The sequence below is a fragment of the Camelus ferus genome, chromosome 32, assembly GCF_009834535.1.
Source record: "Camelus ferus isolate YT-003-E chromosome 32, BCGSAC_Cfer_1.0, whole genome shotgun sequence".
Classification (NCBI taxonomy): domain Eukaryota; kingdom Metazoa; phylum Chordata; class Mammalia; order Artiodactyla; family Camelidae; genus Camelus; species Camelus ferus.
This window is the reverse complement of record NC_045727.1, coordinates 19232495-19257980: the sequence shown is the minus strand read 5'-3', so window position 1 is coordinate 19257980 and position 25486 is coordinate 19232495. Positions and strand designations below refer to the sequence as shown.

General features: G+C 49.6%; 1 protein-coding gene across 5 annotated transcripts; it reads right to left on the bottom strand.

Annotated features, from left to right (window-relative positions):
• Positions 1-125: 125 nt before the first annotated feature.
• On the bottom strand, positions 126-24125 carry SDSL (serine dehydratase like). Of its 5 annotated transcripts, XR_004316507.1 has the most exons (9): positions 23938-24125; positions 20092-20285; positions 19874-19913; positions 19036-19175; positions 18347-18435; positions 17363-17590; positions 15907-16031; positions 12849-13808; positions 7110-12251 (listed from the first exon to the last, which is right to left on the bottom strand). XR_004316507.1 is itself a non-coding variant. In XM_032471239.1 (8 exons), exons 2-8 carry the CDS (start codon positions 20263-20265, stop codon positions 185-187), a joined length of 846 nt encoding a protein of 281 aa, XP_032327130.1. In that variant the 5' UTR covers positions 20266-20285; positions 23938-24123; the 3' UTR covers positions 126-184. The 5 variants fall into 5 exon arrangements, 4 of the variants coding, with proteins under 4 accessions (XP_032327130.1, XP_032327128.1, XP_032327129.1 ...); XM_032471239.1 differs by lacking the exons at positions 7110-12251; positions 12849-13808 and adding an exon at positions 126-234 and having other exon boundaries at positions 23938-24123; XM_032471237.1 differs by having other exon boundaries at positions 7110-13808.
• Positions 24126-25486: the final 1361 nt, after the last annotated feature.

Sequence of the window (25486 nt, the reverse complement as noted above, 5' to 3'; positions counted from 1 at the left end):
GACCACCCTCCCTGCCCGGGTCCTGGAGGCTGGGCGGTCAAGATGTACAGTATTATACTTTTTTGGAAGTTGAACGCTTCTAGTTTCCTTATTTTGTATAAAGAAGAAACAAATAAAGTATGTTTTTGTGTTTACTGTTTATTTATTGTACTCTAGTTATCTGGGGTTGGACATTTTTATATTTTTAAGAGGAGGGTGGGCAGAGTGAGGGAGGGGAGGCAGAAAGAGGTTTACCTAAAAAAAAAAACAAAAACAAAAAAAACAAAATAATCAACTTTTTTAAAAAGAAAGATTAATAAAAAAATTCTTTTTTCCCTCCGTGCTGTGTGGTTTTCTTTTCTTGCCCCTGATTTCATAGTCACTCAGAGTGAATGGAACTATTCTTTTTGCTGGTTCTTGTTTCCAACATAAAACAGACTTGATGGGTGTAAAGACTTCTCATCTAGCAGAGGGAGTTCTGGTAATTCGCAGAGAAGGAAAGTGCCTGCTATTTTTTTGACAGATACTATGCACCTGGCACCGTATCTCCCCATGCTTTATGTAATACACCAGCCCGCCTGGCACATAGTATGCCTTCGAAATATTTGATGGATGAATGGATGTGTGATTTGTTTGTGCCCAGAAGAATTCTAGCTTCACTTCTGATTTATGCCCCCATGTAATTCCAGGTGACAAAAAAAAAAACAAAAACCAAAAACAGGCTGGTAGGCGGGCGCTTAGTTATCTGCAAGGCTATGTTAGGGCAGAAGTGCCCCCTGGGAGAGCAATGCCCTGCAGTTCTCCCACTGTGCCTGCTTGTGTCCTTAGATAAAACCAGCAGGGCGGAAGGGGTCTTGGATGAGATTTAAAGGGTCTGAGGCCACTACCTAAAGACAAGTCCATCCTCTCCTTGCCTCAGTGTCCCTACTTTCAAAAGTGGAGATGGGAGTGGGCACTTCCTATCGCTCATCCCTTTCAGCTCAAACACTGTAGGATCAGAAACACAGATAAGGAAGATAAGAATAAATGGAAAAGCATCCTGAATTTGGGTGACTTTTCACCCAAGCTTAGGGTGGGGGGAGCTGGCCCATTTTCGCAGCAGGAGGAAAAGGAGGGGGAACTAGGGAGCCGGAGGGAAGTGAACCACCACAGAATGCCACCCCCACCCCCCAAGCCTGACTCATCTGTCCTTCTTTTATGTGGGCATCACAAGAAGAATGTGCGGTGGCCTGGCTTTTTCTTCTGTCTCCTTAGAGCACATTTGTCTTTATCAGACGGATGCTACTTGCTAACTGTGGAAAATCTAGAAATTTCAGATACACAAAAGAAAGAAAGTGTAATCACCCAGAATCTCAAGTCGTGGATGTGTTTCCTCTCAAACTTTTTTTTTTCCCTCCCTTTTCATTTTGAAACTAGACACAGGTTTACACGCAGCATAGACTTGCCCTTGGCATGCCCACAACTTGAGTCTGGGAGCACCAGGAGTCAGGGAGGATCACTCTTGTGTCAGGGGATACTTAAATAATCCCAGAGTGGCCACATCAAGATCTCAGGCAGTGGCTCCAGAAACCAGATTCCAGGAGGGGTGCTGATCTCTGAGGGTCATGATCAGTACTTGAGGTTAATTTCCCGAGAGCTTTTCCTCTGAGCGCTTGTGAGTAAGGAGTGTTGGGAGCAGAGGTCACCTAGGAGTAGGACGGGGGCAGGAACAGAGCACAGAGCAAGGGCCCTGGGGTCCAGGAGACTATCTGGCTGGTCACTGCATCACTTTCCTGAGCCTCAGTTTGCTCCACTGTGAAATGGGCGCACAATGGCACTTCTTCCCCATTGGAGAGATGCAGTTTAACCTGTGGCCAAAAGTTCAGGAAATCTAGGTCTTGGGTTCAATCCTTACCCTCTTCCTCCACACAAACACACACACACACTCCAGCTTCCTTGGAGGATGACAAGGTGAGAGAGAGGGACCCTTGTCAACATCAGCTCAAATCCACTCCCCCTGCCATGTGCTCCTTTCGACTCCCCAAGTGCCTGCAGAGCTGAGGGGCTCTGGGAGGAGAGATCCCATCCACATCGCACCCTGTGGCAGTGCCCTGCAAGTGTCACAGTCATGGTCTTGAGTGTGCTTAGTAAGGGAGGCAGCTCCTAAGGAAGGCTAGATAGAGAAGGGAGAGAGTTGCAAGGGACATGTGTCCCTAGACACTCACAACCATGTTCTCAAAGTGCAATCAGAGGACAATGGTTGCTAAAACTACATGTCCCCAGGCCCACAGCAGGTGGCTGGAACTGCTCTCTGGCGTGGTGCCCAAGATGCTTCACCTTTGTCAAGCTCCCCAGTTGCTCCCAACACCTCCCAAACTTGCAGGACCTCTGCCTGACAAAGTCTTGTCCAAAGTCTAAGTTGACCTTCACACCACCCCTTCCAGATGAGGACTGTTATCCCATCTTACAGATGAGGAGACTGAGGCCCAGGAAGTGACGTGAGTGACTGGGGGACACACCGCCATGGAACAGCAGAGCCAACTTTTGAATCAAGAACTTCTGCTTCCAGAGAGGGGAGGGCATAGCTCAAGTGGTAGAGCACGTGCTTAGCACGCACGAGGTCCTGGGTTCAATCCCCAGTGCCTCTGATAAACAAACAAACAAACCTAACTACCTCCTCCCCCCAAGAAAAAAAAAAGGAAATATAAATTTAAAAAAACAAAAAACAAAGAACTGCTTCCAGAGCCCACATTGTCCCTAGACACAGGACAGAGTCCAGCACAGCTAAGGTCTCATTCTGTGTCTTGCAACTACATGAATGAATGAATGAACAAACGAATAAATGAAATGAATGCACTCCAGCTGCCATAAAAAAGAGATTCAAGAAAGACTTTCATGAAGACTAATTCTTACTAGTATAGCGAACTCACTGGATTTTGTTTAAAACCCCCTAAGGGGTTAAACAAAGCCAGCCAGAAGGGCAAAGGGCACAATGAAAATTGTCAAGGTCAAAAGATAGAGGACTTTCGGCTTCCCCATGTTTGCCCTTGCTTCTTTCTTGCTCGTCTCTTTCCTCCTCCATTAATGTATCTGTTCATCTCCTCTATCTCCTCATCGCCTGTATTTATTAGCATTTAAAAATAAAAGATCTCTGGGAGGAAAAAAAAAAACTGCTCTGAGCTGTGCAGGTAAGGAGGTCAGCCAGCCCCTGGCTGTGCCCTCCAGCTCTGGGAGAAGGGGGGGGGGGGCTTGGCTTCTCCCTCGCTGCCCCTAGGATGTAATTCTGGCCAACACGGGACAGTGAAACCACATAGATTCCAGCCCCACCCCACCCCCCACATGCATGCTCTCCCTGACCCCCATCCCTGTCCTCCTGCCCCAAAAGGAACACCCCACAGAGCCCAAGCCAGAGATCTGGCCCACTGTGCTTAGGACTAATATTTAAAATGCAGAATGGCTGTGGAGGGCTCCTGCTCCCAAGCCTTGTCGTGCAGTAAAAAGATATAAACAGAATAAATTACCTCTCCAGCTCAGATTATGAGAATACCCATCTCCTGACCAGAATTTTAAGTCCTGCCTCCCTGGTAGCGCCGCACACGGCTGATTTATGGAAACCCGAGCACTTCTCTGCATATTTCTTCTGTTCAGCCAAGTGACCGAGTTTACCCTTCCTATGCCATTAGCGTTATTAACACCTGGGCAACCGATCATTGCAAATGGGCCATTTCTGTGATGAACAGAAACCTCTCCCGCTGCTTCTCCCAGGCCTTGCCTCCTCTGGCCTCCTCTTTCTGCATTTGTGCCAGGGCTCAGGACCACCCCAGCACCTGCTGATGGACTCCTGGGGGCTTTGGGAGGAAATCCCTCACCCCAGCAGGTGTCCATGGCTTTTTGGCAAGCACGCAGAAAGTGACGACACCACTCGTTTTTTTAATTCTTCCGAGAATGTTCCAGATGGAGGGCAATGCCCTTCACTGACCAGGGAAAGAAATTGAGGCTCAGATATGGCAAGAGACTAGCCTAAGTTGCCAGAGAGAACTTACAGCAGAGCCAGGATCTGAATTCAGAGCCTCTAGCCCCTTGCTACTCAAAGTGTGGTCCACGGACCAGCAGCAGAAGCAGCATCTGAGAGAGGGATAGGAATGCAGACTCTCAGGCCCCACCCCAGAACTCCATCACCAGAGCTTGAACCATCCCTAGGAGATGGGGGTGCACATTCGGTTTTTGAAGCATGGGCTTAGAAACACACCCAGATTCTCAACAATCCCTTTTTCACAGGAGGAAAACCTTGTGGTATAAATTCTCTTTGCTCAGAAGGATCAGGGACCGCTTCCACCATCATCCTAACTGAAGACAAAGCAGCTGGCCAAGCTAGTGTCACCCACCCGGATGCCTGTAGCCCTCTGTCCCCTTCTTTCTCCATTGGGACACTTCAACCCATGCTGTGTCTGTGTTCTCATCCCCAGGCTGTGAGACACTTGAGACCAGGGTCTGTGTGACAATTTTGGGCACTTAACCTCTCTGAGCCTCAGCTTTGCCATCTACAAAAAGGCACGATACAATCTAAGGGTGATTGCAAGGGTCAAATAAGGCTTCATATGTCAGTCTGAGCACAGTGCCTGGCAGAGAGCAGGCCACTGAGCCATAAACACTGAATGAAATAATCATAATATAATCACAATGGCCATTCATTGGATGCTGTAACTATTGCCACCATCATCCTATTTTCTTCTCTGAAGAAGTGCTTAAAACATTTTTTAAAAGCAGGACAAACTTCCAGGAAGAGAAAGAAAAATACCATATGATATCACTCCTATGTGGAATCAAAAAAAAAAGAACACTATGAACACATCTACAAAACAGAAACAGACTCGCAGACATAGTCAACAATCTTATGGTTACCAGGGGAAGGGAGTGGGAAGGGATACATCTGGGAGTTTGAGATTTGCAAATGTTAGCCACTATATATAAAAATAGATTTTTTTTAAGTTTCTTCTGTATAGCACAGGGAACTATGTTCAATATTTTGTAATAAACTAATGAAAAAATATATATTTATATACATATATACATGACTGGGACATTGCACTGTACACCAGAAATTGACACACTGTAACTGACTGTACTTCAATTATTAAAAACTTTTAAAAAATTAAAAAGCAGGACAAACTTCACAGCCTATTTGGACAGATAGGCAATTTATTCCTTTCCAGAACATACTTCAAGATATCAGTGTTGTCTACTGGAAAAATGTGGCCATCTGTTTAAAAAGAAATTCACCATCAACGGATGAAAAGATAAAATGTGGTACATCCCTGTGTGGAATATTACTCAGCCGTAAAAAGGAATGGAGTGTTTGCACATGTTAAGACGTAGGTGAACCTTGAAAACACGATGCTAAGTGAAAAGCCATTCACAAAAACCCCCCACATATTGTCTGAATCTTTTTATATGAAATGTCCAGAATAGGTAAATCCCTAGAGACAGAAAGCAGATTGGTGATTACCAGCGGTTGAGGGGAAGTCAGGATGGAGAGTGACTGCTTGATGGATGCAGAGTGCCCCTTTGGGATGACAAAAATGTCCCGGAACTGGATAGAGGAGGTGGCTGCCCAGCAGTGAGAATGGACTAAATGCCTCTGAATCGTTCACTTTTAAATGGTTATTTTTTTATGTTCTGCTTCACCTTGTTTTATCAAATATGGGAGATAAAGAAATGCGGTTTTACTAGATGCGGGGACCTACCGGACACTCAAACCTCACTAAAGAAATAGATCCTGGTGCCTAACGGAGCATCCTGGGAGCCTATGCTGATACCTCCTGCAGGTGCCCAGGCCCCAGGTGCTTCTCTTGGCTGAAATTACTGGAGGAAGAGCTGGCCTCACACGATCTTTTTTGGGTCCCTGAGATCAAAATCAGTATTGGTGTGCAATGCTGCCAGGCCATTATTTAACCAACAGTATGGGACACGGACCCACGGGAGGAACCAGGCATTTCCCCAGGTACCTGACGTCTCATGAGCAAGTCACTGAATTTTCAGTTCTTTTTCAGCCCTTCTGATTGTTTTCGGGAGAGTCTCCGCTTGGTGCTAGCTTGTCTTAAACGCCTCTCTGACGCTTGCTTATCAAACACACCGCCGGCAGGCTTGGAGTCTTGGCTCAATGGAAGCTAGCTGCAATGTAACAGCATCGTTTTGTTTTCGCTTTTATTTATTGCTACATTTATTACCTAATTCCGGGAAGTGCTACTGCTTCTCCATTTAGAGCGGTGATAACGTTTTCTTTCTAAATAGCATTTAAGGTTTCAAGAAACGTGTGAATTAGGTAATAATGAAGTTGATGTGTGGATCTGGCCTAAGACTAGGTGACAATATGGCTTTGGGGATGATATTTCAGGAATGCGGGTACTCAGAGAAAATGAGCCCCTTCCGGTCCACTGCAGATCACCAGAGACTTCTTCTCTTTGATGAACTCACAAGCCCCATGGGAGTTTCAGTTTTGGACCAGCTTTGATGTGGCTGTGCTGTGTGACTATGATTAGGTTACTCACCCTCTCTGGACCTCAGTCTCCTCAACTGAAAAATGCAGATGAGGGGTGGAATGAAGGCCCTGCAATCAAGTTGCCTTCCTAAATCTTCTCTTCATTCATTCATCAAATATTTGTTGAAATAATATGCACTGGGTACTCCTCTGGGCTCTGGGTTACAGATGTAATTGGCATAGATATGATCCCAGCTCTCACTGAGCTGAAAGTTTACTGGGGGGAGACAGACAGTAACCAAGGGAGGAAATAATTGATAATTTCAAATAGTGGTAGGTATTTGGGTAGTGGGTGGAGATTCCTTTAAAAAACTAAAAATAGACTTATTGTCTGATCCAGCAATCCCACTCCTGGGCATATATCCAGAGGGAACTCTAATTCAAAAAGATACATACACCCCAATGTTCACAGCAGCACTATTTACAACAGCCAAGACATGGAAGCAACCTAAATGTCCATTGACAGATGAGGATAAAGATGTTGCAGTATAGTTATGCAATGGAATATTACTCAGCCATAAAAAAGAAATAATGCCATTTGCAGCAACATGGGTGGACCTAGAGATGATCATACTAAGTGAAATAAGTCACACAGAGAAAGACAAATATCATAGGATATCACTTATGTGTGGAATCAAAACAAAATGACACAAATGAACCTATTTACAAAACAGAAACAGACTCACAGACATAGAAAACAAACATGGTTACCAGAGGGGAAAGAGGAGGGTGGAGGAATAAGCTGGGAGTTCAGGATCTGCAGATAATAATTACTATACATAAAATAGATAAACAAGTTTTTACTGTAGAGCACAGAGAACTACATTCAACATCTTGCAATGGCCTATAATGAAAAAGAATAGGAAAAGGAATATATACATATATGTATATATAACTGAATCACTCTGCTGTTCACCAGAAACTAACACAACATTGTAAACCAACTATACTTCAATTTAAAATTCTTTAAAAAGAGAAGGCGGTGAGATTGAAAATCACTGGGTGTTGAAATAGGCAAATAGCCAGGCAGGGCCAGGGTGAGGCAGACAGGGTACTCATCTTGCGTGCAAAATTTGGGGGGGGGGAGTACATACCAAAAACTCAGTAATCAAGATAAACAGTATTTTCATATAATATTTTGAAAAATCAAAATTAATGCAAAATAATTCATAATGAACAAAATGGCCACATTTTCAGTAAAGACAGGTTCTGACAGTCTGCCCTTGGGGTGAGGTGGGACAGCCAAGTGCAAGGTGAGATCCTGTCTTTTATTTAAAATGTCACTATTGTATTCATAGTGAATTTCTTTTGCATTAATTTTAATTTAAAGATTGTTTTAGCACAATATCATTTCTCTTGATTTCTGAGTTTTGGGGGCGTCCCTCACACTTTGTTCCCAAGGGTGAGCGCTCGCTCATCTCACCCTAGACACAGCCCTGAGTGGCAGGCAGTGGGTCAGAAGGGCCCCTCGGAGGAAGCGACACTTCAACCAAGGCCAGAAGGAGAAGTTGCCAGCTTTGCTGAGATCTGGAAGAGTGTGGTAGGCAAAGGGAACAGCACAGACAGTGGCCCTGAGGCAGGATCAAGCTTGGTGAGTTCTAGGAAGAGAAAAAGGCCAGTGTGGCTATAATTCAGGGAGTCTGGGGGGAGAGAAGAAGGGGATGAGGCCCACAAGGTCTGCAGAAGCCAGATGATATGGGCCCCTGCAGGCCTACGTGAGTGGTTAGCCCTTAATCCTAAATGCAGCCAAGGGATGGGAGGGTTTAAGCAGAGGGGGTGAGGATCTGCCTTGGCCTTGTTTAAGATTATCCTGGCTGCTGAGCTGCAAATAGAGCGTGGATGTGAGTAAGGGTGGGGGAGCTCAAGATTGGCGGCAGGGAGGCAGGGAGGCCAGTGGGGAGGCTGCCAGTCACCCAGGCAGGGGACATGCCAGGCTTGTGCTGTTGTTTGCTGTTGCGTGTCTTCTCCCTGGAAGAAGCCTTTGAGGGGTGCTTTTATTCCTCATTTTGCAGGAGAAGAAACTGAGGCTCAGAGAGGTTAATTTACCTGCTCGGTGTCCTGGCTAGCAAGAAGCAGAGGTGAGCTTTGAACCCAGGTTTTCAAATACTCAGCCTGACCGGGTCTCTGCCCACCTTCCCACCTCAGAAGAAGGGTCTGGATCATGCAAGCCTCAGTTTCTCTCATCTGCATCATGGGATGAATTATAACACCCACTTCCTAAGGCGAAAGAGTTGAGGAAATTGAATACGTGCCACACACGCTGAGTGGCCAGTAACTTTTACCATAAAAGGAAGAAAAAAGGCACTTTCCCACTTTCCCACGACTTTCTCTCTGCTGGTTCTCCCCTAAAAGGAGAAACTTTGGTATTTGTTCTTCAAACATTTATTTTATTCTTTAGGGTTTTTTTGTTTTTTTGTTTTTTTTTTTTTTTTTTTTTTTTTTTTTTTTGGAAGGCGGAAGGATTGGTGAAGGTAATCAGTTTTCGGACTTAAGATAAAAAATCGCAGCAAAGGGTCGACTTGACTTTTTATAATTAATGGGGCGGCTTGTAATAGGATTCTCCTGCCCGTGGCGCTCCCAGGAAACACCTTTTTACATAAGATATTGCCCATGCCGGAGTGGCAGTGGGGTGATTTATGGGGTTCCTTGCTCCAGAAAACCTCTCCTGGGGTTGCCCAGCCAGTGGAATTTATCAGGGAGTTTGGAAGCCAGGCAAGAAACCTTCCCCGTGACATTTTTGGTGGAGTTTAAAAAGCAGAAACACTGGGGAAGGGTGGAAAGGGCCCATTTAGGTCGGGTTTTCCACAGCAGAGCCTGGGATGGGGGTTCTTGGCATGTGATTTATTCAGGGGGGGCTCAGAGTACGAGGGGGGTGAACAGAAGGAGGGGACACAGATGGAGTCAGATCCCAGTCTCACTCCATGGGGACCTCTGCTCTGTGGTTGGTACCACAGGGCTGCCCTGCCTTTAGGTTGCAAGAGAAGCTGCCTTTTCTATCCCTCCATCAGTCAATCATTGACTCTGCGCCACCTGGGGAAGGGGTAACCTCCCAGGCATCTCTGAACACAGTGGCTCCGGTTGGTTATTCTCTGGAGAAGCGGGCAGCTGTGGACCATCAGCAGCCAACACTGGAGGACGGCTGCACCAACCTGATCCAGGAGATTAGAGGTGGGGGCCAGGTGGGCACCCACTGTGCCCACTGCAGAGGCAAAGGCTTCTTGGGACAGGAGATGAAAATCAAGGCTGGGGACAGAGCTAAGGGAGGCAAGAGGCAGGGCTGTGGTCTCACACTCCACTCTCTACCAGCCCCCCATCACCTAGCTCCAGACTGTTAAGTGAAAGGGAAATAAATTTCTATTTTGTTTAAGCCACTTGTGTTTCCTGAATCACAAAGCTGAACCTAATCTTACTGATACACTTATTCATTCATTCATTCATTCATTCATTCATTCATTCATTCTGAAACAAACCAGGAACACAAAGTAACGGAGCCAAGCGGGCAGATCTGCAGTGGATCCCCCGTAACTCTCTGCATGGGGCACCGAGTGCCCAGCCTGCCCCAGAAAGCCCTGGAGGAGCTGGACATTGGGGTCCCCAGGACACGAGAGCATCTTCATGAGAACAAAGCACCCTACCAGGGCGGCACAAAGATCCTTGGGCCCTCGGGCCAGGTGTCCCCCTTTCTGGGCCTTAGCAACTGCATCACCATCAGCTAACAGCCCTGCCAGGCCTCCTCCCCAGGAAGGGCGGGCATGGGGCTTTAAGTCAGGGTGATAACTGACTTCAAGACCCTAAGGGTGGATGGAAAATTAGGCAACTGTCTTTCTAAAGGGCTTGAGTTTAAGTGGTGGTGGTGTCTCTGGGGTCCACCAGCCCCGACTACCACCACAGCAGCCACTTCCTGAAGAGGCTCCTACACGATGTGATTTAACATGACCTCCCAACTTCATAAAATACTGCGCACCCCCCCACACACACACACACACATACCCTGTCAGCAAAATCGCATCAGGTGATGGTTTGCTCTGCTTATAAAGGCAGGCAGCATGAACACCCACGCCTGGGAGCCAGAACAAAAAGTGGGTCCAAAGAGAGGCCAAGGGAATAAAAGATAACTGCCCAGGTGGTCCTCAATTTTGCTGAGGGCCAACCTCAGAGAAGGCTCACACTTAGCAGCGCAAGGCAATTCAATTCAAGAGACATGCGTCAAACGCATACACCAGCAGTCAGGATCCTTCCAGGCTCAAATGACAGAAATCCAGGCTTCAGCACAAAGGGGACTGGGAAATGTATTGGCTTATATAAATGAATGGTCCACGGGTGCCTCCCCGTTCCCAGCCCAAGTCATCCGCTGCTCTGATTGGACAGTTCGGCTCCTGGGCCTGCCCTTGAACCAATCACCACGGCCAGGTGAAATGCAGTGCTTGGATTGGCTCAGGCTGGGGTCACACGCTCCTCCTGTAGATTCAGGTTGGAGTCACGGGGCTCCTCCTTTCCTGCAGGACCTGTCAGAGCCTTTATATGACTATGTGGGCAAATAGAGCACACAGTGTTTCTTAAATTGCTTTGAATTTGAGCTAACACTAAGAAATTGGGAAATCTGTTATGCTGGGCCAGCAGTTAGATAGACTTGAGCAGTAGCCACTTCCTTCAGACAGAATATGAGCTTTCCAATTGGCTCCAATCCCCACCACCCCCTAATGTCTAGCCTCCAACCTGAACCCTTGTATACAGATGAGTTTAATGCCTGGGCAGTGCTTGGATTGTAAGTCCCAAGTGCAAAAATGCGAAGCACCATACTCTCCGAGGGAGATAAACTAGGCTTCAATGAACTGGAAGTATTTCCTCATAAATACGAGAGCAAGCACTCTCTCACACATGGACACAAACATGCGTGCATGCCTGCGAGTACACAAGTACACAGGTGCACACATGGCCACACGCAGGTGACTTGAGATGCAAAGCCAGCCTAAGCCATCATGTCCCCAACATGAGGGTCAGACCCTCCCCTGCAGGTCCTGGAATGTGTACCCGCCCTGAACTGGGCTCTTGCCCAGGCCGGGGGTATGGGGCGGCAGCATGAACCTGGTCCTCCTCCCCAGGTCCCTGCCATCCCTGAAGCCAGCTCTCGGGTCAGAACACCTTTGCCAGCCAAAGGCTGGATGTCAAGCCTCCGTGTCACCTTGGCTTAAGTGGAGTGAAGGATTGGTGGGGGTGAGCGCTCTGGAGGCAGGGGTGTTAGAGTTTGCCTGATGAGGGACAGAGGGATCCTCAGCCAACAGACCCCACAGGGAACCAAAGGGGCCCCCCTCCCAGGAGAAGGGATCCTGCTGGGATGAAGGCAGGTACACACACCTGGTGGCCCAGTGGCCAGTGCTCTCTATGCAGCCCTTACCAACACAGAGAAGGTTCTGCTCCCAGGACCCTCCTTGCAGCCTCCCCATCTCCCCCACTGAGTGGTCCAAGGGGGCAGGGACAGATGCTGGCAATCTCTGCCCCGGTGCCCACGCTGCTACTTCAGATCACAACCACAACCTCAGCTTTGACCTGCCATGTCCTGCTCTCTCCCTGTGCCCTGCCCTGCCCTTGGCATTCCTTGGGTGTCAACCAGGAAGGGCTACGCTAATGTAGTTGACGTGTGTTACCTGGACAAGGTAAACAGGCCCCTCGGCTTCTTATCTCCAGCTTACCGAGACCAGGAGAGGAGCAAACAGCAGCTGACAAATCTCCCAAGAGAGCAGCCAAGGGCGGCATCCTGAGTGGCAGACAGAGCACCTGGGATGGAGATGGGCTCAGCCGCCCACCTGGAGAAGCGTGGGATTGGGGAGCTTGGCTCTGGCTGAAGCAATCCCGGGGGGTTTCCAGGAGGAGGCTGCCCTCATGCTGGGCTTGGCAGAATGTGTAGGATTTAAAAGCGTAGAGGGCATGGCAGGCAGGGGACGTGGCGCGAGCAAAGGGAAGGAGGTAGGAGAGTGGTCGCGCTGAGATGCACAAGCCCAGAGGTTTACAGAGCAGGGTTCCAGCTCAGCTGTGGGACCTGGAGGAAGTGTTCAACTGCTCTGTGACTCGGTTTCCTCATTTGCAAAAACAAAGGTAATGATAGTATCTACCATGTGGGTTATTGCGGGATTAAATGAAATGACTGCTAAGGCCCACAGCAAACAACAGGTGCTCTGTGCAAGAGTAAACACTACTTTTGCCACACCTCTCATTGTCGAGGGAGGACTGTTCCGGAGACGGTAAGAACTAGCAATTATTGAAAGTCTACCCATGCCGGGTCTATAGTAAGAGTCTGCAAACAACCTGCTTTACCGATCAGAACGCAGAGGCACTGAACGGGAGCATCACTCACTCAAGGTCACCAGGCTAGTACATCGGAACAGAGTCCAGGCTCCAATCTGGCTGGGTCCAGCTCTGGAGCTCTCAGTGTCTCCTCTCTTCTGGGAACTCACACAGTATGACTCCAAGGAAACAGGTCTGTGTCCTGGAAGCTTCTGGAGGGGCAGACCTGGCAGTCCAGGGCAGTGTCTGGGGTCAAAGGGCAGATGAGACCAAGACATCAGAGAAGCAGAGGGAGGCCACAGCCACTCTCAAACCCTCCTCTTGAGAAAAAGAGGAGGCACTTGGTGGAAGGAACCGCTTGAGCAAAGGAAAGGAGGTGGGGAGCAGCACGTGGGCCTCCTCCAGCACAGAGGGGCAGCCCGAGGCCCAGAGAGGGGAGGCACTTGCCCAAGGTCACACAGTCCTTATAAGGCAGCTCCTCAGTGGGACTCAGAAGTCAGGTTCTGCCGTGGGCTCACAGGGTGGGCCCCGCACTCCCTGAGCCTTTTTTTCCTGCAGCGCTGTGAGGGGTTGGAGAGGGGTCCCCCATGCCAGGACACTGTAAGCCCATCCACCTCTAGGACCTCAGCACCTCCAGCTGGGGGTAGAGTCAAGGAAGACCCAGGGGTGGATCTCACCTGACTTGAGCCCCCGCTTCCCCATTGGAGACACTTTGCTGCCCCCTGGTGGCTCAAAAAAAATTCTCATTTTTCTTTCCCATTTCCAAAGAGATCCTTCCCACTGGCGGCAGGTACCCCAACACCAGGACCGGTACCCACCTCTTTGTGACTCGCAGATGTGTCCAGACCGGCCTGCAGGTCCTACCTCTTTCTCCAATGTCCCACCACCACCGACTCCCATACAAAGAAGGCGGAGGTCCAAGAAATAGGGGCATATTGAAAACCACAGCGTTTGAAGCTGGCTGGGCCACATTCCAGCCTGTGTGATCTTGAGGGAGTTATGTCACTGTCCCATGCTTCAGTTTCCCCATCTGTAGGACAGGGATGACAGTAATGGTTTCCACTTCCTAGTGCCTTTGAGAACGTTAAAGAGGACAATGAATAGAGTTCTTCTTTTCTGGCAAATGACAAGCACCTGATAAAGACAAGTGATATTGTCCTCACCTGCCCAGACCTGAAGTGACAGAGCATCCCCTTCCCTACCTGAGCAAGTCTCCCGGGTAAGGCAAGCCGGTTAGGAGCTCAGCCTGGCTGGATTCCCTTAGAAACTCGAATTTGAAAAAAAAAAAGTTTAAAAAATTTTAAAGAAATTTTTAAATGGGGGAGGGTATAGTTCAATAGTAGAATGCTTGCTTAGCATGCACAAGGTCCTAGTTTCAATCCCTGATACCTCCAGGGATTATTAAATAAATAAACCTAATTACCTCCCACCTAAAAAATAAAATAAAATAATAAAATTTAAAAGTTTTTTAAATTATTAAAAATTTATTAAATTTTATTAAATTTTTTTAAATTAAAGATTTAAAAAGTTAATATAAAAAAAAGTTTTTTAAAGAAGAGAAACCCGAGTTTGAAATCCTCGGCTTTGTCACCCAAGTTGAGAGACGTAAAAAGAATTGCCTCGTCACAGTTGCTGTGTGCCTTCTCTGGGTTCATGGAGGTGGGGAAAGTGGACCTGCTGGAGTTACAGATTCATCTCAGAAAGGGGTTATTGGCCAGAGGGGCAGGGGAGCCAAAGGGAGCAGTTCAGGAGGGCTTCCTGCAGGAGGCGTCCGGCACAACAGCACAGGGTAGTTTCCACTGCCATCTATGAGCACAGAGGCCCCTCAGCTAGCTATCAGAGTGTCCAGGAGCCTCTTGGGGATCCCTGGGGCCCAGCCAGTCCTCTCAAACCAGGAGCCATCAGTCCTGGCCCAGCTGGGTTTTCAGAGTCTGCAGCTCTCCACTGTTAATATTATTGCCTCCGCACACGATGACCACAACTGAGGCCAGGGAAGGGAGTAGGCAGCCCTCAGCCTGAAGCCTCCCCAAGGTGCCTGAGTAGATGGCAGCTAAGGCTGCCCCGCAGGCAGGCTCCACCAACATCCGTTCGTCATCTGCCCAGAATAGGGGGACGGGGGTGAAGGAGAGGAGAGAAAGGGAGCTAAGTCAGTTAGGGCTCAGCAGGCTCTGGGCACTGCACATCCGTCCAGCCGGCCATCCAGCCATCCACCTCACAAGCCAGCATTTGTCTGACTCTCTCTCTATCCATCAATCTGACCGTCTATCCCTCCATCCATCCGCCTTTCACCTATCTTTCCATCCATCCATCCATTCCTCTATCCATCATTAGACTCTGTCTGGCCATCTATCAATGTATCCATCAATCAATGTATTCATCCATCCATCCATTCATCCATCTATCCCCTATCCATCATTTGACTGCCTAGCTGTCCATCCATCAATGTGTCCATTAATCAATGTGTCCACCCATCCATCCATCCATTTCTATGTCATTTGTCAATTGACTGTCCATCAATCTGTCCGTCTATCCACCCATCCATCCATCTATCCATTATCCACCTTTCTACTCACTCATACATTCATCCATTCATTCAACAAATATTTTCCCAGTGCCCACTCCCCGCCAGGCCTCGTGCTAAGAAGGCCCTGAGGACACAACAGTGAAAGCAACACACCAGCCCCCGCCCTCATAGAGTTCACAGTCTAGTGATGTAAATGGATAAGAACCCAGCAGTTATGAGATTGGTGGGACTGGCGCACAGGAAGTCTTCACCCCAGGTTGGGATTGGGGTGGGAGATCAGAGGAGGCTTCCTGGAGGAGGTGCCGTGATGGCTGAGTAGCATTTAGTTATGTGAAACCAATAGGGAACAGGGCCCGGGATGGGCAACTAGAAGGGAAAAGAGGGTGTACAGAAGCCTGGAGGCTACAGACAGCACAGCACACTCCTTCTCCACCCCCACCCCTTCCATCTATTCATCGCGCATTTATTGCATGATTACTGTATACCCAGCCCTGCCATAGGCACTGAGGAGACAGACAAGGGAGTATAAGCTCTCTCTAGGGGATCCAGGGACTTCTTAAGGTACCGAGCGGGGTGGTGGGGTGGGTGGGCAGTGCTCACTCACCCAGGAAACGCTGCACAGCATTCACAGCCTCAGCATCCTCCACCACTTCAGAGAAGATCTTAAACTCCTTCGCACACACCAGGGCCCGCTCAGCCACCGTCTTGGCACCCAGGGACTTGGCCACACTGAGGAGCAGGCGAGGCAGGGCAGGGAGTGCAGGGATGTGGAGGAAAACTGGAGAATCAGTTCTCCTCCCTGCAAAGCCCCGGCCCTCCCCAGCCCCAGGCCCCCTCCCATCCTGCAACGGGCCCCGGCTCGGCATTTCAAGAGTCTAGAGCAGCACTTGGATGAGAGGAAGCGCTCAACAATAGCGTGTCCCAGAAACACTCCCTCTGACTCTACAACCATGATGGTGCGGTTCCTCGCAGACCCCAGAAGGCCAAGCGTAGGAAAGGACTTCCAAAATTTTATTCATTAATAACCGTTTATCATATCTAGACGATAGCTAATATTTATTGAATGTCTACAAGGTTCTGGATGCATGGATTTTCCATTTTAATCCTCACAGTCACCCGTGGAGCTAGAAATTATAAGTTCCACTTTAGAGGTCAGGAAACTGAAGCTCAGAGATGTTGAGTAACTGGCTGGAGGACACACAGCTGGTCAGGAGCAGAACGTGGGTTCAAATGCAGGTGGGCTGGCCCCAGAGTCCATGCACTTGAACTCCATGCCTAGGATCACCTCTCTGCTTGTAGTTTTCCAGAGCTGGGCAGTGTCTCAGGCCTGGGAGAGCCTTTGCTGAGCCCATGAGAAGTGACTCTGAGCCCTCAGGGGCCCGGAGCACAGCCTCTGCTGCCTGGTTTCAAACCTTGTCCCCACCCAAGCTGTGTGAGCTTGGGAAAGTCACTTCACCTCTCTGAGTCTCAATTTCCTAACCTGAAAAATGGGGATAATATTGATAGCTGGCTCACAAAGTGGTCGTGGGGACTGAGTACAAACATTTCAAGGGCTTAGAATAGAGCCTGACAGATAGTAAGTTCCACAGAGGTGTTAGTTGCAGTTTTTGTTATTGCTGAGGTCACGAACCAAGGGTGGGAAGGGGAGTCAGCAGTAACTAAGGAGAAGTAAATAAATGCCCACGGGAGGAAGATGCTGTGAGAAAGAATTTGGAAGGGGAACCTCCTAAGCCAGGGTTATGGGAAAATCTCCCTGAGTGGTGAGAACCCAGCTAAAAGGAGAACGGGGAACTCTGGGGCTTCTGGGCAGAGGACATGGCCTGTGCAAACGTGTGGATGTGGGAAAAAGCGTGACCCATTCAAGGGACAGGAGGACAGACCAGTGGCTGGAGTGCAGGGTCCAGATTTGGGGAACGCATTGATGGGTTTAAGCAGAGAATGAAAAGTCCCGTAGATCAGCTATGTTTGCAGGATTAAGGAGACCCTCTTGAGTGTCCCCACCCCCACTAACTGGGACTGAGAAGCCCCAGCGTCCCACAAATGCTCCAGCCCCCGCCTACCTGGTGATGTCCGGCAGCGTAACCAGCCTGCCTGCCTTGATGGCCGCGTTGAAACAGTGTGCCCCTTGCGTCTCCATGGCGATTATGGGCACGTGTTGCCAGCCCACCTCTGCCAGACCGGCCGACACCCCGGCCAGGAGACCTCCGCCCCCAACTGCCAGCACCAGGGCGCCTGGTGGTGTCCCCAGCGCTGCCTTCAGCTCCCGCACCAGGCTACCATGGCCCTCCCTGCAGGAAGAGGGAGGGGAAGAGGCGGGCAGAGTTGGGGGCGGCCCTGGTCCCAAAGGCTCACGAACACACAGACTCCCGACATCGCCATCCCCTCCCTACCCACAGCTTGGGGTGGGGGGGAGACCTTGCCAGCCTTAGCTCGCTCAGCTCTCATCCACTCAGTTTTCTCATTCACTCATTCTTCCCCGCTTCCTCAGCCTCCCAGGCCCTTCCTCAGTCTGCCCATTGAATCCATTCCACAACGTGGGAAAGAGGCAACGTTCATGTGTCTGCTTAAGAGGAGGCCAGCGTGTCGCTTGGAACCAGCCCGACTTAAGTCCAGGGCCTTGGACCCAAGGTCTCTGCCATTTACTACCTGTGTGATCTTTGGAAAGTGGCTCGACCCCTCTGTGCCTCCATTTCCTCACCTGGAAAAATGGGTATAAAAACCCATCTCTAGGGTTTGAGGGAGGAAAAAGTGGATTAAGTGTGCCCCAAAGTACACAATCCATAAAAGGGATTTCTTATCAGCATTTCCACTTTACACACATGGAAACTGAGGCGTGGTGTGGGGAGACGCTTCACACACAGTCACACAGCTCACAAGTGGCAGAGGCAGGGGCTGGACCCCGGTGTGCCTGGCTTCCAAGCCTCTTCTCCTCTCTGGGCCTCAGTCTCCCCTTCTGTCCAATGGGAGGACCTGACTCAAGGTTCTCTCAGCTCTGAGCTCCGTCGGGGAAGGCGGGGGGGGGGGGGGACGGGGACCAGCCTTACCATATCAGGGGGTGGTCAAACGGGGGGACGTTCACCCAGCCATCCTTCTTGGCCAACTCTTGCGCCCTCAGATTGGCCTCATCCCAGACCTAAAGAGAAACCGAGGCCTTCAGAAGACTTGGGAGTCAGACGGCTACAGAGGTTGGAGCAGAGCCCGCGGCCTCCTGGATGGCTCCAGGATCCAAGGGGCTAGAGAGACCCCCACGGATGGGGCCAGAGCTGGCGTGGGCCCAGCCAACTCCTGGGACAAAGGCAGAGGCTTCCGAGTGGACAAACGGAGGCCATGTGCTTTCCAGAATCCAGGCGGGAGCCATTTGCTGCCACGCTGCAGAACGCAGCCTGCCAGCCTGTGGTGCTGTCTTACTGAATGGTAAAAAATGTTTCGGTGGATAATGTGAAGTGTTAGAGAGGATGCAGGGAGACAGATACGCTCCTGGTAATCTCCAGCTTCCCGTCCCTCCTGGGTTTGCGCAGGAAAAGTCTTCTCAAGGTGGGAAGAGGCAAGCTGAGAGGTCCTAGTCGTTCATACACATCACATCCTCATCCCCCAGCTCAGCCATCGTAAGAGAAGGCTGGGTCAGAGGCAGAGTTCATCCAAAGGAAAATGGAGGCAGACTGTCTTAGGGGCGAGGCAGGGGTGAAGGGGAAACAGCCCTCTCCCACTGGTTTCCCCTTCTTGGGGTCCTTACCTTTCCAGTCAACTGAACCTCGGCCCCCTCCCCCTGCAGCCTCCTCACCACGTGCAGAGGGGTGCCTTCGGGGAGCACAACGGTGGCCGGGATGCCCAGCTTCCGAGCAGCGTAAGCAGCAGCGATGCCTGCATTTCCCCCTGAGGAGGCAGTAGAAGGGCGTGCATGGGCAGTGGCATTAGCCTCTTGACGCACTGCTCCCCCAACCCCTCCATTTCCCTTTGGGAGTCAGTCCTTCCCTACATTCATATGCCCCGCCATCGGCCCCAGAGGTGGACACGCGATCGAGGTCGAGTCACTCAGAGAACTCAGTCACCTGGCCCATGACTGGTTCAGGGATGAGTACATGATACAAGCTGGGCCAAAAAGAACAATTCATGGATTGAGGAGACCGTTGGGAAGCGATGCTCCCTTTTCAGTAGGGTTGGTAGGATGGTAGGAGGCAAGCCTAAAACTCCTGATGGCCATCTTGCTACCATGAGGTCTATACAAGAGTAAAGTTGGTATAGAGGAAAGACAAGCCAAGAAAAGGAGAGATACAGAGGAGAGCTCCTGGATCCAGCTGTGCCTGAAAGCCAGCTATCCCAAGAAGTTTTGAGTTCTTGGAGCCTGTAACTTAAACCTGTATGAATTGAGTTTCTATCACTTACCACCAGGAGGTCTGAATGATGGGAAGAGGGCTGGGAAAGGACCTGCAAAAAGGCCATCTGACCATGATCATGATGAGGCTGGTCCTTTAAGAGGTGGAGCTCTGGACACCTACTGCGGCTCCAGCCAGCCTCTCCTCCCCTACCCCCAGCCCTGAGGATCCTCATGAGGTGGAAAGGGGTGGGCTCACCTGAGGAGCACACCAGGTGTCTGCATCCTTTCCTGGCCACCTGGGAAGAGAGGGAATGGGGGTGGGGGCTGACCCAAGCTGGTGTCATGGAGGCCTGTGCGGGATGGAGTTAGACCCTCCCCACCCCACACCGGTCCTCCTTGCCCCTCATCCTGCCCACAGCTCTCCCCTCCCATCTCTACAACCTCACCTCTCCCCTCCTGCCCCTACACCCTTACCTGCTGGCAGAAGTGCCCGATGCCGCGGATCTTGAAGGAGCCAGTCGGCTGCACATTCTCATACTTGAGGAACACAGTCGTGCCCGCCACCTGGGACAGCGCCCAGCTCTCCAGCAGGGGCGTGATTACGTGGAAGTGCCGCCCCTTAGCACACTCGGCCAGGCAGTCCTCCATTCCCGCAACCACCTGGAGGGCTGGCGGGAGGACACGAATGTCACAGCCCAGGCAGCTCCAGGCAAGGGTCCCTTTAACCAGGGGAGGGGGAGAAGCCCCTCCTCTTGGCTCTCTTAGTCTCATGTCGCTGCCAAGCTGTGAGGCTCTGGGCAGGTATCTAGGCCTCTCTGGGCCTCAGTTTCCCCATCTGGACAAGGAGGTTTGGACCAGGGGCTTTTTATTTCTGTAACTATTGCCACCCACAGCGCTGGGGATGTAGAATGTGGCCAATGCATGGTGATGAATGAATGAGAGTAGGAGAAGTCATTCATTCATCATTCATTCATTCAAAAAAACATTATTTGCTGTACACCAGAAATTGACATACTGTAAACTGACTATACTTCAATTTTTTTAAAAATTGCTGACGGCCTACTATGTGCTAGGCAGTTCCAGGTTCGGGGACTCAGGGGTAGGCAAGTCAGAGGCAGCCCTTGCTTGGCCAGAGCACACATTCTAGTTGGAGAGATAGGATCACAGAATTTCAAACAGGAGGGACCTAGTTGGGGCGGGGAGGGAGTGCCATCTTAGGGAGGGTAGTCAGGAAAGACCTCTCCCAGGAGAGATACATTCTTTAAACTTATAGGATGAAAAATTTAAACACAGCTAAAGTGTCAAGAACTGTCTAACGAAGCTCCTGGGTAACCATCGCTCAGCTTCAACCATCATCAGCTGCCTTGTTTCCTCCATACCTGCACCCACTCTGTCTTCCTGAATTAATTTTTCCTCCTTTATTATTAATATATTTTCCTCCCCTATTATTTCATTTGTAAAAATTTCCTGCACGTCTCTCTACAAGTAAAGAACTCTTTTTAAACACTGTAGATACACAGTTTCAAAACAGTATACATTTATCTGTTCAGACTCTTGAAAGTCTAACCTCAAGCAAGCTAATTTTATGTTAACGGAAATTATACCACAGCGATGCTAATTTTTTTAAATGTAATTACAATACCATTATCGCATCTAAAAATATTAATGACAATCTCTTAATAGCATCAAATACCTGCTAATTGTTCAATTTCTAAGCGTCTCATTAAATGTGGTAAACGGTCCGTTTTGTAGTTGGTGACAGTTGAGGGTTTTTAACAGTTTGAATTGGGATGCAGATGGGAGCTGGGCATTTTGGTTGGTTGAGAGGTAATTTCATTCTCTTTTGATCTGCAAGTTCTCAAAGGGGGAACTTTTATGAAGGGAAAAGCATTCCTGCGGAGGGAACAGCAGATGGAGCCACCACCTTGAGAGAGACGTGTTCTTGGGGTGTTGTTGGTGCAGAGAGAAGGGATGGGGGGAGGTGAGAGCAGGAAGTGAGAGTAGAAAGCGAGTAAGGAGAAGTGGGCAAGGATGCTGGCGGGGAGGGGTGTTGCAGCCCACAGATGGGAGGTGGGATGTTACTCTAAGTCCACTTGTTACGGGAAGCCGTTGGGAAGTTTTAAGCCAAGATGCAGGTGAGTAAGTGAGTGCATGAATGAACCAATATGTAAGGGTGAGAATCAGAGAGGGAGGGAAATCAGGAGGGAGGGAAAATAGAAGGATATATATATTTTTTAAGGAGCAAACACTATGCCTATTTTTCTCAGAAGAAAAGTGCTGGGCCACCCCTGCCATTCCACTACTTGCCACTAGGAGGAGCACACTGCAACCTCTCCCACCCACTGCAAGCCCAAACTTCTTGCCCACACTTAACTTAGTTCAGGGCTGGGGTCACCGCATCAGAGGGTTCCAGGTCTCTCATCCCTGGATTTGACCCCGGGCCCTTTTGGGGGTGGCCCTGGGATTCCCCAAGCAGGGCAAAGGCTGAACCACCTCCACCCAGTTCTATCCAGGGCAATTCTTGAGGAGGGCATGTCTTTGGAGGAGAGCAGCCCATGGGTCACCCAAACCCAGCATACCCTGGCCTGGGCCTCACCTCAGCCCCAGGGCTTAAGAATGTTAGCTTTGGGGTCAATCAGAGACCAAAGTTAGAAACTAGGTACGACTTCCTGGCTGTGTGACCCAGACAAGTGTCTCAATCTCTCTGTGCCTGTTTCCCCTTCTGTAGAATGGGAATAACAATCCCAACTCACAAATTATGGTGCAGATGAATAATAATAATGGCTATCCTTTGTTGAATCTCTATTATCTGCCAGAAATTGGCTGAGTCCTTTGGAGGTGTTATCTCTTTTGGGCCTTCTAACAATGCTAGGACGCTCATCCTTGCTCTAGCATGTTTACAGGGCACCTACAAGGTGCAGGCCCTGACCTAGGAACTGGGGATACCATGGTGAACAAGACAGACATCTACTCTTGGAGTGACTTATAGTCTGATAAGGGGGTCCGCATTTGACAAATCCCTGTATAGATAAACAAAATAATCAGAAATGGTAAAAATGGCTAAGCACTAAACATGCATGTAGGGAGTCTCAAAGAGAAGAACAAGGGGACCTACTTTGGGCTGGGAAGTCAGGAAAGGCCTCTTGAAGGAGGTGACCATTAAAACTGAGACCTGAATAATGAGAAGGAACTAACCACACAACAAACTAAGAGAAAAGCTTGTGTACCACAGGATCATCGGGGGATTAAGTGGGGCCATATAATTATGGCATCAACTCTGCCTGACACATAATAATAGCTGATAGTTATGCAGGACTTACTGTGAGCCAGGCACTGTGCCAAGCCCCTTATATTTTCTCATAACATCATTACAACCCTGAGATAGGTTCAGTTATTAATTCCACTTTATAGACAATGAGCCTGAGACCCAGAGAGGTCAAGTAACTTGTCCAAGGTCACACAGCTAGAAATGGCTGTCAGGATTCAAACTCAAGCAGGAGTGATTTGACATCTGTGCTCTTATCCATCACGTATATTTTATTATATTATTATTATTATTATTAAAGGTGTGAACATTAAGTATTTAACTACTGCTTGTCCTTAGGAGCTAAATGCTCCTGGCTTGATCCCCAGGCTCCCCCAGCCTCTTGGTTGTACCAACTGCCCAGTAAAGGATGGCAGGTGTCAGTCAAATGAACAAACCCCGAATTGCCAACAGCCTTATCAAACCCAGACACCCCCAGGGCACCGGCCTCCCAGACCTGAGGCCTTGACCTGGAGACACATAGCTCCCTCGGCATGTGGCAGCTGCTGACAATGAGGTGGGGGCCCTGCGCCCTGTTTGCCATGGAGCAGTGCACTGGGAAACGCAGGGCTTGGATTTGGTCCCAGCAAGTCCCTTGGCCAAGTCACTTTTCCTTACTGGACCTCACCTGCTGCTCCTGTGAATTGGGGTAAACACCAACTAACTACATTTTCCCCCTTCTTGCCCATCAGGGTGACACTCCACAACCAAGTCCCTGGTGCCAAGCCTGGAAGACCCCGGCCAGCCCTTGGCTGGTAGAATGACCCGCCCTGCCCCTCTGGAGGCAGAAAATGCTCCCCTACCCTCAAGGTCTGGGGAACCGCCTTCTTCTCCACATCATAACAGGGCCCCTGAGCTGAACTCATGTTCCTAGGAAGACTTAAGTCACTCTCACCCTCCCACTTCCCATCCACTCAGCTGTCACTCAGCCCCGGAACCTTCCAGACTAGCCTCTGCTCACATTCACACATGCACACAGAGCCCCAGGGCCCTATTTGGGCCCCAGGCCCCCTTACCTTCCTTCCTAAAGGTCCCCAGGCCAGCTGGGCCTCAGCCTGCCTGGCACCAGCTCTGCCAGCTCCCTGCAGCCTCCTGCAGCCTTGGCCCCTCCTCCAGTGTTAAAGGGACAACTCTCGCTGGAGGAGAAAAAGGACAAGATCAGACTTCACTGCCAAGCCCAGTGCTTGTCCCGAATGCCAAGCCACTTCCCCTGGACCACGGTCAGGATCAGCTTAGCCCTGAGACGAGAAAAAATGAGGACAAAGAAACAATTGTTATCTGTCACGTGAGAAAGACATGGTTTTTTCTGAAGCTTCTCATCTCTGATATTTTACACCCAACATTGGAACCCAAACAATTATTTATTGTTCAAATAAATGACTCTGACAATTGATTCATTCATTCAATGAATATTTATTGAACACTTACTATGTGTCGAGCCCTGGGAACTTTAGCCTCAAACAAGGCAGTATGTCCCCTGCCCTCAAGAAGCCCCAGAAGACCACTGGAGAGCAATTATGATCAGTGCCATCAGAGGTTGGCAGGCGGAGGTAGGTCAGGGCTGTGGGTGCCCAGAGTAAGTACTTTACCTGGCCCCTGGGGCCGGGAAGGCTTCCTGGAAGAGGAGACTGAGCAGAGCCAAGAATTAGGAACATGGAAAGCAAAGGTCTGAAACTGAAATGCATGGTGTGTTGCAGGAACGGAAAGGTGTCCAGTAGAATTGGAACAGAGAAGGCAAGGATGGGGCATCAGGTGGGCTTGGGGCTAGAGAAGTGAGCAAGGATCAGAGCACACAGGTTGCCTATGCCAGTCCAGAGTCTGGACCTCACCCAAGGGCTCCAGGGAGCCATGGAAGGCTTTAGGCAGGGGGGTGACGCAATCAGATTCACGCCTTGTCTCTACCACCATCTCACTGGGTAAATCTGAACTGGTCACATCCATTTGGGGGCCTCAGTTTCCTTATAAGTAAAATGGGAGGTGAGGTCCAGGAAGCAGCTGGCAGCCCAGATGGTCTGTGCCCTTCTTGGCCTGTGTGTGATCTCCTCAGGTTTGATTTAACTCCTGGCCACGTGGGGACAAGTGGAACTTCTTGGTCATGATCACTGATAAGGACTTCAGCATCTTCATCCACATCCTCACATTAAACATACACCATCCTTGTCAGGTGTCCTGGCCTGGACTGGGCACTGGGGACACAGAAGTGATAAAATCCAGTTCATGCCCTGAGGTGGCCCCCAAGCTGGAGGGGAGAGGAAGACACCAATTCAGTGACAACCTTAACACCTCCAGGAGGACAGAGAGCAGAAGGTCACCCTAGGGCAGCTGGGGGTGGAGTGTGATCAGGGAGGGCTTCCTGGAGGAGCAGGGCCTTAGCACACATCTCAAGCTTGGAAAAGAAGCATGACAGCTGCATTTGTTGCATACCTACTGTATGCCAGCCCTAGTCATTTTCAGCAATTTTGTTGACCAGTGATTCCCAAAGGTTTTTTAATAGTTGGGTATTTATTTCTGTGTGTATTAGGAGATATATATATAAAATCCCATGATTTCATGGAAGCCAAGGCA

What these genes read in the sequence shown, in the direction of transcription:
- SDSL (XM_006183839.3), bottom strand. Translation starts at nt 20,265, where the DNA reads ATGGAGGACTGCCTGGCCGAGTGTGCTAAGGGGCGGCACTTCCACGTA. An exon ending in TCGGGCACTTCTGCCAGCAG is followed by an intron (nt 19,914 to 20,091) that starts GTAAGGGTGTAG and finishes CTCTCTTCCCAG; the next exon opens with GTGGCCAGGAAAGGATGCAG. An exon ending in AGGTTCAGTTGACTGGAAAG is followed by an intron (nt 18,436 to 19,035) that starts GTAAGGACCCCA and finishes GTTTCTCTTTAG; the next exon opens with GTCTGGGATGAGGCCAATCT.